The 12,329-nt window shown below is 36.8% G+C and overlaps 1 protein-coding gene across 4 annotated transcripts in view; it reads right to left on the reverse strand.

Annotated features, from left to right (window-relative positions):
• Positions 1-12,329, reverse strand: part of NRK (Nik related kinase) — a 140,424-nt gene that overhangs the window by 45,793 nt on the left and 82,302 nt on the right. For all 4 annotated transcript variants that reach the window (XM_067024262.1, XM_067024261.1, XM_067024260.1 and 1 more), the window contains exons 10-12: positions 9,087-9,165; positions 7,848-8,023; positions 246-309 (exon numbers count right to left, since the gene is read on the reverse strand). In XM_067024262.1, the coding sequence (XP_066880363.1) occupies positions 246-309; positions 7,848-8,023; positions 9,087-9,165 (319 nt within the window). The remainder of the gene's footprint in view (positions 1-245; positions 310-7,847; positions 8,024-9,086; positions 9,166-12,329) is intronic.

Raw genomic sequence — 12,329 nt, forward strand, 5'->3', positions numbered from 1 at the left:
ACTAATATATTCAGTACTAATGGTCTGATAATATACTTGATCATTTTATTACCAGAAATTAAGGACTCTGGGTAGTAATAAAAACTTTTCCTCAACTTTTCCACTCAAATATCTCTTGCAAACACAGATCTGTTTTCATTTTATCAGAAAGGATTAAGTTTTCTGAGTCACATACAACAGTATGGAATCAACTGTCTTACATGAATTGCTAACATCAAATTATATATGCAATTTGTCTAACGCACCTGAATCTTCTCATGGTATACTGCTCCTCAATAGCTTCTTCTCTTTCAAAGATCAGAGGTATTCCTTTTTATGAAAGAGAAAAAAAATGCTTAACAATCAACAGAGATTAAGATAATCCACCTTAGTCAATGTCCACCCTTTACTTCTCAGGAAACTGAGTGAATTTATAAGGACAAGAGGACTGTAACCCTTCACAAAACACCTAGTTGGTGATGTAGACAATATCCTTGTTCCTAGGCCTATTTCTGCAGCATGGTGCAGCTATTCCATAGAGGCTAATTTCTCTCAGCATAGGAAAAAATATTTAGCAATCAGATTGCTGCAATTCTAAAAAGGAAAAATTGAGGAAGGTAAAAAGAGAAAGGGCCAAGAGAAACTAGATGGTTGGTGAGTATCGCTTACAGGTGTGTACTCTGAATTTAAGGACTTTATGGCTTGGGCCCACACCTATTTTGGTCCTTTCAATGAGAAGGTAAAAATCTAAATTCTGGGTTTTACACTTGGCACACTGAAAATGTTTGGCATCTTTCCTGTCAGTTGTGCAGTCCTGAAATATAGAAGCTTAAAAATAAAAGACTTTTCTTTTGAATTTCCTATATTAAAGAGTTTAGGGATACGGCTCCCACTTTTCATGCATTGCCTCAGGGAGTGCTAGCCTCATGAAGAAGCTCAGGGTAAAGGCACAGCTGCCAAAGCAGGAGGGAGAGATACTTGACAACAGGAGGGAGATCCCAAAGAGGCTGCAGCTGCGGGAGGCAGGAGTCCTGGTCACTGTTGGCCTTCCCTGAGGGCTTCGACCGGACCCCTCAGGCTGTGCACTGGCTGAGCACCACTAGCCCCATGGACCCGTCCTGCCTCATGTCACTGAACCAGTCACCCTGTTGCCAAAATGAGCAGAAGTCTGAAAATTGCTCAGCAGGACCAGGCATAGCACGAGCCTCCTATCTTGTAGTTTCACTTGCCAAGGACCACTATCTTGATAATTCCGTGTGGCTGACAGGGTATTGGTGCTCCAGCCTGGTGTCAGGCCTGCGTCTCTGAGTGGGAGAGCTGAGTTCAGGACATTGGACCACCAGAGACCTCCCGGTCCCATGTAATATCAATCAGCGAAAGCTCTCCCAGAGATCTCTATCTCAACGCTAAGACCCAGCTCCACCCAACAGACAGCAAGCTCCAGTGCTGGACGCCCCATGCAAAACAACTAGCAAGACAGCAACACAACCCCAGCCATTAGCAGAGAGGCTGCCTAAAAACATAATAAGTTCACAGACATCCCCAAACACACCATCAGACGTGGCCTTGCCCACCTGAAAGACAAGATCCAGACTCATCCACCAGAACAGAGGCACCAGTCCCCTCCACCAGGAAGCCTACACAACCCACTGAACCAACCTTACCCACTGGGGGCAGACACCAAAAGCAATGGGAACTATGAACCTCTAGCCTGTGAAAAGGAGACCCCAAACACAGTAAGTTGGGCAAAATGAAAAGACAGAGAAATACACAGCAGATGAAGGAGCAAGGTAAAAACCCACCAGACCAAACAAATGAAGAGGAAATAGGCGGTCTACCTGAAAAAGAATTCAGAGTAAAGACAGTAAAGATGATCCAAAATCTTGGAAATAAAATATACAAGAAACGTTTAACAAGGACCTAGAAGAACTAAAGAGCAAACAGTGATGAACAACACAATAAATGAAGTTAAAAATTTTTTAGAAGGAATCAATAGCAGAAAAACTGAGGCAGAAGAATGGATAAGTGACCTGAAAGATAAAATAGTGGAAATAACTACTGCAGAGCAGGATAAAGAAAAAGAATGAAAAGAATTGAGGACAGTCTCAGAGACTTCTGGGACAACATTACACGCACCAACATTTGAATTATAGGGGTCTCAAAAGAAGAAGAGAGAAAAAAAGACACTGAGAAAATATTTGAAGAGATTATACTTGAAAACTTCCCTAATATGAGAAAGAAAATAGTCAATCAAGTCCACAAGCACAGAGAGTCCCATACAGGATAAATCCAAGGTGAAACATGGTGAGACACATATTAATCAAACTATCAAAAATTAAATACAAAAAATATTAAAAGCAGCAAGGGTAAAGCAACAAATAACATACAAGGGAATCTCCATATGGTTAACATCTGATCTTTCTGCAGAAACTCTACAAGCCCAAAAGGAGGGGCAGGACATATTTAAAGTGATGAAAGGGAAAAACCTACAACCAAGATTACTCTACCCAGCAAGGATCTCATTCAGATTCAACAGGAAATTAAAACCTTTACAGATAAGCAAAAGGTAAGAGAATTCAGCACCACAAAACCAGCTTTACAACAAATGCTCAAGGAACTTCTCTAGGGAGGAAACACAAGAGAAGGAAAACACCTACAATAACAAACCCAAAACAATTAAGAAAATGTTAATAGAAACATACATATTGATAATTACCTTAACTGTAAATGGGTTAAACGATCCAACCAAAAGACACAGACTGGCTGAATGGATACAAAAACAAGACCTGTGCATATGCTGTCTACAAGAGACCCACTTCAGACCCAGGGACACATATAGACTGAAAATGAGGGGATGGAAAAAGATATTCCATGCAAATGGAAATCAAAAGGAAGCTGGAGTATCAATTCTCATATCACATGAAATAGACTTTAAAATAAAGACTATTACAAGAGACAAAGAAGGAAACTACATAATGATCAAGGGATCAATCCAAGAAGAAGATATAAGAATTGTAAATATTTATGCACCCAACATAGGAGCACCTCAATGCATAAGGCAAATGCTAATAGCCATAAAAGGGGAAATCAACAGTAACACAATCATAGTAGGGGACATTAACACCCCACATTCACCAATGGACAGATCATCCAAAATGAAACTAAATAAGGAAACACAAGCTTTAAATGATACATTAGGCAAGATGGACTTAATTGATATTTATAAGACATTCCATCCAAAAACAACAGAATACACTTTCTTCTCAAGTGCTCATGGAACATTCTCCAGGATAGATCATATCTTGGGTCACAAATGAAGCCTTGGTAAATTTAAGAAAATTGAAATCTTATCATGTATCTTTTCCATCAACAACACTATGAGACTAGATATCCATTACAGGATAAAACCTGTGAAACATACAAACACATGGAGGCTAAACAATACACTACTAAATAACCAAGAGATCACTGAAGATATCAAAGAGGAAATCAAAAAATACCTAGAAACAGATGACAATGAAAAAACACTGACCCAAAACCTATGGGATGCAGCAAAAGCAGTTCTAAGAGGGAAGTTCATAGCAATAAAAACCTACCTCAAGAAATGAGAAAAATCTCAAAGAAACGACCTAACCTTACACCAAAAGCAATTACAGAAAGAACAACAACAACAAAAAACAAGCCAAAGTTAGCAGAAGGAAAGAAATCATAAAGATCAGATCAGAAGTAAATGATAAAGAAATGAAGGAAATGATAGCAAAGAGCAATAAAACTAAATGCTGGTTATTTGAGAAGACAAACAAAATTGATAAACCACTAGCCAGACTCATCAAGAAAAAAAGGGAGAAGACTCAAATTAACAGAATTAGAAATGAAACCAGAGAAGTAACAACAGACACTGCAGAAATACAAAGGATCATGAGAGATTACTATAAGCAACTATATGCCAAAAAAAATGGACAACCTGGAAGAAATGGAAAAATTCTTAGAAAAGCACAATCTCCCAAGCCTGAACCAGGAAGAAATAGAAAATATTAACAGACCAATCACAAGCACTGGAATTGAAACTGTGATTAAATATCTTCCAACAAACAAAAGCCAAGGACCAGATGGCTTCAAAGGTGAATTCTATCAAACATTTAGAGAAGAGCTAATACCTATCTTTCTCAAACTCTTCCAAAATATAGAAGAGGGAGGAAACCTCCCAAACTCATTCTACGAGGCCACCATCACCCTCATACCAAAACCAGACAAAGACGTCACAAAGAAAGAAAACTACAGGCCAATATCACTGATGAACATAGATGCAAAAATCCTCAACAAAATACTAGCAAACAGAATCCAACAGTACATTAAAAGGATCATACACCATGATCAAGTAGGGTTTATCCCAGGATGCAAGGATTCTTCAATATATGCAAATCAATCAATGTGAAACACCATATTAAAAAATTGAAGGATAAAAACTATATGATCATCTCAATAGATGCAAAAGAGATTTCGACAAAATTCAACACCCATTTAAGATAAAAATACAACAGAAAGTACTCAGAGAGGGAACTTAGCTCAACATAATAAATACCATATATGACAAACCCACAGCCAACATTGTTCTCAATGGTGAAAAACTGAAACCATTTCCACTAAGATCAGGAAAAAGACAAGGTTGCACACTCTCACCACTATTATTCAACATACATAGTTTTGGAAGTTTTAGCCACAGCAATCAGAGAAGAAAAGAAGTAAAAGGAATTCAAATTCGAAAAGAAGTAAAGCTGTTACTCTTTGCAGATGACATGATACTATACATAGAGAGTGCTAAAGACTCTACCAGAAAACTACTAGAGCTAATCAATGAATTTGGTAAAGTAGCAGGATACAAAATTAATGCCCAGAAATCTCTTGCATTCCTATACACTAATGATGAAAAATCTGAAAGAGAAATTAAGGAAACACTCCCATTTACCTTTGCAACAAAAAGAATAAAATATCTAGGAATAAACCTACCTAAGGAGACAAAAGACCTGTATTCAGAAAACTATAAGACACTGATGAAAGAAATTAAAGATGATACAGATGGAGAGATATACAATGTTCTTGGATTGGAAGAATCAACATTTTGACAATAACTATACTACCCAAAGCAATCTACAGATTCAGTGCAATCCCTATCAAACTACCAATGGCATTTTTCATAGAACTAGACCAAAAATGTTCACAATTTGTATGGAAACAAAAAAGAGCCCAAATAGCCAAAGCAATCTTGAGAAAGAAAAACGGAGCTGGAGGAATCAGGCTCCCAGACTTCAGACTATATTACAAAGTTACAGTAATGAAGACAGTATAGTACTGGCACAAAAACAGAAATATAGATCAATGGAACAGTATAGAAAGCCCAGAGATAAATCCCCACACATATGGTCACCTTATGTTTGATAAAGGAGGCAAGAATATACAATGGTGAAAATACAGCCTCTTATGTAAGTGTGGTTGGAAAACTGGACAGCTACATGTAAAAGAATGAAATTAGAACACTCCCTAACACCATACACAAAAATAAACTGAAAACGGATTAAAGACCTAAATGTAAGGGCAGACACTATAAAAGTCTTAGAGGAAAACAGACAGAACATTCAATGACATAAATCATAGCAAGATCCTTTTTGACCCACTTCCTAGGGAAATGGAAATAAAAACAAAAATAAACAAATGGGACCTAATGAAACGTAAAAGCTCTTGCACAACAAAGGAAACCATAAGCAAGACGAAAAGGCACCCCTCAGAATGGGAGAATATATTTGCAAATGAAGCAACTGACAAAGGATTAATCTCCAAAATATACAGGCAGCTCATACAGCTCAATATAAAAAAACCCAAAAAACCCAATCCAAAAATGGGCAGAAGACCTAAATAGACATTTCTCCAAAGAAGATATACAGATTGCCAACAAACACATGAAAGGATGCTCAACATCACTAATCATTAGAGAAATGCAAATCAAAACTACAGGGAAGTATCACCTCACACAGGTCAGAATGCCCATCATCAACAAATCTACAAACAATAAATGCTGGAGAGGAAACCAGCATGGAACACTCTTGCACTGTTGGTGGGCATGTAAATTGATATAGTCACTATGGAGAACAGTATGGAAGTTCCATAAAAATCTAAAAATAGCACTACCATACGACCCAGCAATTCCACTACTGGGCATATACCCTGAGATAACCATAATTCAAAAAGAGTCATGGACCACAATGTTCATTGCAGCTCTATTTACAATAGCCAGGACATGGAAACAACCTAAATGTCCATCGACAGATGAATTAATAAAGATGTGGCACATATATACAATGTGATATTACTGAGTCATAAAAAATACGAAATTGAGTTATTTGTAGTGAGGTGGATGGAGCTAGAGACTGTCCTACAGAGTGAAGTAAGTCAGAAAGAGAAAAACAAATATCGTATGCTAACACATATATATGGAATCTAAAAAAAAAGGTCTGAAGAAACTAGGGTCAGGACAGGAATAAAGATGCAGATGTAGAGAATGGACTTGAGGACACAGGGAGGGGGAAGGGTAAGCTGAGCGAAGTGAGAGAATAGCATGGACATATTTACACTACCAAATGTCAATTAGATAGGTAGTGGGAAGCAGCCACATAGCACAGGGAGATCAGCTCAGTGCTTTATGACCACCTAGAGGGGTGGGATAGGGAGGGTGGGAGGGAGGGAGATGCCAGAGGGAGGGGATATGGGGCTATAAGTATACATATAGCTGATTCACTTTGTTATATAGAAGGAACTACCAGAACATTGTAAAGCAATGATACTCCAATAAAGACTTAAAAAAAAAAAGAGTTTAGGACAACTATATTTACATGTTCCATGTAATCTCCATATAATAGTGTCTTTTCCTTCAGGTTACATTTTGAAAATCTTGCAGCTCTGGTAATTAGCGAATTCTCAACTAGATGTGTGGTCTTCCTGTATCCATTTGTGATTGGTCTGCTTCTGTGATGCTGGTCCAATAAAGTCTCCACCATGGGTAAATAAATTAATTCCTTCTGCTTCTCACTCCAAAATAAGATATGTATACTTATGTAGATGGAAGGAGCTCGCTGCAATCAATCTTAGAGTGAACCTGAGAATGCCTGCTATCTTTTTCAGGCTCCCCCTTTGCCATTCCATTACCACTCAACCCTGCCTATGGTGCCCTAAGTTAAATGCGGAATACGGTATATAACCTATAAATTAGAACTGCCCAAGTCATTTCCTCTGGGTTTGATGAAGATTCATCCTGCCGTTTTTGACATTAAAATCTAGAAGCTTACTTTTATTTGCATAAATGTGTTCCTTTAATTTCATCTTAAAGTTGGAGATTCGTACATAAAATCAACTTTCTCTGGTACACTGATATTACTTCAAAATTAGTAGTCAGTAAATGGTTAATTACAAATCCATTTATCTCATTGGAGTTAATTAACATATTAATTAGCCAAAAAGAACAATAAGATATAGCTTTTGCTACCTTTTGTTTATTTTATTTCTTCAGTTAGGAGTTTTCTTAAAATAAAATTGGCATATCACAAAATTCTTCTGGAGGCCTTCAAAGTCTTTGTAATTGTGAACACGTGCCAGTTGTAACTGACAAAAATTTATAATCTTATGTATATATATATGATCAGGTAAGAGATAATGAATTAAATGCATATGGCATATTAGTGGAAAAACTAAATATTAGAGGTCTCAGAATTTTTACTTTCAACCTAATTCTTAATTTTTTTCTCCTGAAAAAATAAATTAATAAATTTTGCTCTCATTTGAATATTTATTCCAGTAAAATGAAGATTCACATATTCTACCTTTTTTCTGTCTCTTTTTAATGATTCCAGTAAGGTGCTTCTTTAATGACTCAACAACATGTCCTTCATTTTTTATATTCTGAACAAATGGGTGATGAAGCATGTTTGCAGAAGTAGGACGAAATAAGAAATTTTTTATCATGCACTTTTCCATGAAATTATGGAACTTGCGGGACCTAAAAGAAATGAGTCAAAGAGATAAAAGAGCATTCTCAGGCCTACCACACCTCCACCCACCTCCACCCACATGCCACTCTGAAGGTTGTATTTTTGAAGAGAGTTGTCTCTAGCTATTAATAGTCTTTTCAATAGCCAAATATTCTGCAGCTTGACAATATACATTACACAGGAATGCCATTCAAACATCTGAAGAGGCCAGAGTCAATGGCATTTTCTACCCAAATAATAGTAGAAACTTCAATGAGTTCGGAAGTACGTACATGATAAAAAGTCAAGTGGTGTGAAGGCAATTAAGTGGTTGATGTGATTTATGTAGACTATGAGACTAGATTGGTCATCCCACAGTAGTCATACTTTGAAGCCTGAGTGTTTCACTTGACTATATGCACTTTAAGCTATAAAGGTGCCAATGTAATGAAAAGGGTGTTAATAGTACCATGACTAATTAATCTTATAAAATGGCCCACAGAAGCAGATGTGACCAGAAAGCCTGAATCTATGGGAAGGGTTAAATTTAATCACAAGGAAGAATGTCTGCAATCAAATCATAGTAACCACTTCTACCAGGGAAAGCAATAAATACTAAGAACAAGGAAGAGCTTCAGGTACTAGATCAAAAAGCTTCAGGAAGAAAGATTCCCAAATTTAGTTGGGCTGTAGCACACTGAGAGAACAAGTCCTCTTTCCTAGGTCTGTGGATGTTTAGTTTAATGGGTCAAATGACTGGGCTATATATCACAATCACTGACTGCCTATCCAGGCTCAGTGAGAAACTTCTCAAATGGCTTCCATTAGTCCATCCCATTACTGAAGAAATAACTGAATATGTCACTAATGCCAGGACAGTAATGGCATCACAATATACTACGGAGAGTATTATTTCTGATTGGCTAGCTAGCTCTTAATGAACATTAGTCATTTAGACCCCCTTACTTAAGGTATTGGTTTTTAGGAAATATTGTCCAATAAGGATGTTGAAGCAGGACTGACCAAATAAATTATTTGCTACATGAAAATGTCAGGTTAATGTGTTTAAGAGATTAAGTCTTTCATCTTTACCATCCACTGGATTTGACTTTGGGAGCAGATTCTCGCAAAATAACGAATAGGGCTTCCAAAGGCTGAAGGTTACACAGGGCTGCAAAGGAAAATAGATAAGCTTAGAATGAGTAAGAAGGGTAACTACAGAACACACTTCTTATTCCAGAGGGGATTCTCAGTGTTCTTTCACATACCATGTTGAATAGATACTAAGGAATAGATACAAAATAATGTAGTTAGAGGAGAGCTGATTTTAACGCAAACAGTCCATTATATAAGATCCTAAAGCTTCACTATTGCCAGGTGTGACAAATAACAATAAATTACACTAGATAAAAATTTTGAAATGCGTGATTGATAATTTATATCTAGAGAAGTAAACAATACAGGTGGAGACAAGCACTCTTCTGTGTTTTGGTACTGCAGATATCTACAGTCGTAAAATCGGAATATGTAATTATAGGTTGAAAAAGTCAACCAGACTAATAACTATGTGCAACAATATACAAACAATGATTTAGTAGTCTAAAAAGAGGAGAATAATCTGTTTTGGAAGCTGACAGTCCTAGAAAAGAGGTAGATAGAGTAACTATTAAGAACACACCCTCTAGAGTAAGATCACCTGTGTTCAAATCCTAATTCTACCTTTGTGACCTTGGGCAAATTACTTAACCTCTCTGTGCCTTGGTTTCTTCATCTTAAAAACAGGAAATATATAAAGAATTCCTTCAAAGAGTTGCTATGAGGATTAAATGGCAACTTACATATAAAAGTGTCTGGCACAGAGTAAGCACTTAATAAATATTAGCTATTGATATTATAAGATTTTAACTATCTGGCACCTCAATTCTGTGCCAAATTACTAGACTTTCATTCTCTTTTTTTTTTAGACACACAGCCATACAAAGAAAAGCCTATTCCAATATGTGGTATATAAATTCATTACCTCATTGGCTTGGGAATTCTGGGATTTTCTGTAAGTGTTTAAATATGTGTCTCACTTCACTTATTTCCTCTTGTGTTTTGATTAAAGAAAACGGGCAGTGCAATAATTCCCCAAAGGAAAGCCATAGTGTAAATTTCATCTAACACTACAAGTGTGCCATTCACCTGAGGACATTTTGATATTAATGACTCTTTAGAGGCATCCTTCCTCTCCCAAAATACATCGCCAGAGAAACTACAATGTCGAACTGACCTCTCATAGTAGTAGAAAGAAACTCCCCAAGGTAATTTCATTAGAGTAATATAAAGGCAATTGTTCAAAGGTCAAACTTTTGTTTCAATTACATGGGTATAAATTAATAAAAGGTGCAGGCATATAATTGAGGGCAAAATTAGCTCCCAGCTCAAAACATCCAGATAATATTTGATTCTCTTCATTCCTTTACTGTGTCCAATCAATCACCAGAATCTGTCCTTTAAACATATTGTAAGTAAATTTTTACAATATTAAGCAGTTGTCATTTATTAACATCTGAGCATCTCAGTTAACAACATCTTCAGTGTCAAGAGTTAGGGCATAGGCTGGGTAAGTTTTCATTAAAGGAAAGGAGAAGTTCACAAAGGAATGAAGCATAGGGTGGGTACAAGAACTATGTCAAACAGCAATTGTGGAGGTTTCCTATATTGACAAATTTTAGGAATTCCAGTTAATGTCCCCTTCACCCCATATATCCTAATGTTGCCTACATTTTCACCATTAGAGGCTCACTCCTTTGAAGTAGTAAATCTACTTTAAAAATGCATATCTTGATAGATTAGAAACATTAAACTGGGTGTAGTTTGAATTATTTTAAATAATGTGGTTTAACACGTACAATATGTTGAGATCCAAAGGAATCATCTGAATACTGAAGAAATAGGTCTCCTGATGGGACAGGGGTAAAGACACTCAGGTAAAGATTGATCTGGGGTGTAAGGGAAGGACATTACAAGGAATAGAAGTAGGACTATAAACAAGGCATGTCTGATAGTATTAAAAAGAATCTCTACAACACCAAGGAGAATGCTAACATAGGGAAAGATACAGTTCTGATTAAGGTAAATTGGCTGGTGTAGATCCTTGACAAGGAAGGAGAGTTTGAGTAAACTGTCAATCCAGTCCTGCTTCTCCAGTCAACGATCCACTTTTCTATAGAAAACAAAGAAACTAAGAACTACACATATTCAATATTAATTGACCTATGATATTCTGGTGTTTGAATAACTACTAGCAATGGTCTGGCCTTGGTTTAAAGGACTACACATCAAGTTTGAATTTCTATCCAGAAGCTAAGGACTTAAAGTCCTGATGTGCAAGGGTCCTGATTCTCTCTCTTCCGAGAGTCCCTACAACACCATTTTAGTGAGAAGGTATTCTCTCTTTCTTTTTACTTCCCTGGAAGAGACTCACCAAAGGCAGAAGGGGATTTTGTTATTTGGACCTCAGATGTAATTATCACATAACTGTCACTTTGGAAGGCCATCCTTTCTGAGATGATAAATATCACAACCTGAAGGATTTCTGTATTTAAATGGATGACAGCCATTTCCATCCACAATTAATACTCCAGGCAATAAAGGAGACTGGTGAAAGACAAATGTTTTAGCAGTATGGCTATTTCAAGTTGTTCATGACTAAAGTTGCACCATTCCAATGACTACTTGTTCAGTCATGCTGGTCCTATTTTCTACTGTGAGTTAAGAATCTCCTGGTCCTCATCTATCTTTTGCAAAATGTTGCCATTTGTGTATTCTGTGAAAAGCTCCCTCTCTGTACTTCTTCTGTGAGTTGCTCATTACCCCTCTTTTCTCCAATGATTTAATATTTTAGAATAAAAAAGTGAAACCAAAAAAGGTGAATCAAAAAGTACAAATCTGCAAAACGTAGAAAGCTAGTCTTTTTGGAAAGACACTAGAAATAATATACTACTTGATACAGTCATTCATCCTAACCAAATACATGCATCAATACTCATGAAATACAATATGTGTATTTAAAGAGTGCAAGAGAGGAGGAGGAGGAGGAAGAGGAAGAGAGGAGGAGCTCAATATAATTTAAGCATGTTTCATAAAGAGAAATAATCATGAGATAATGAGCAATAATATGCACCCTCCCAGTCTCATCTCAATTATATATATGTGGAGTAAACCATTTTTCCATCATTTTAAAACTCACCCAATATAGGTACTTTGTAGTTTTGGGGGCACTAGCAGAGGCGCAGCAGTGACCTGATCTCCACATCTGGCTCAGCTTTAATCCAAGCCCGTTCTATGATA

This window comes from Kogia breviceps, chromosome X, assembly GCF_026419965.1.
Source record: "Kogia breviceps isolate mKogBre1 chromosome X, mKogBre1 haplotype 1, whole genome shotgun sequence".
NCBI lineage: Eukaryota > Metazoa > Chordata > Mammalia > Artiodactyla > Physeteridae > Kogia > Kogia breviceps.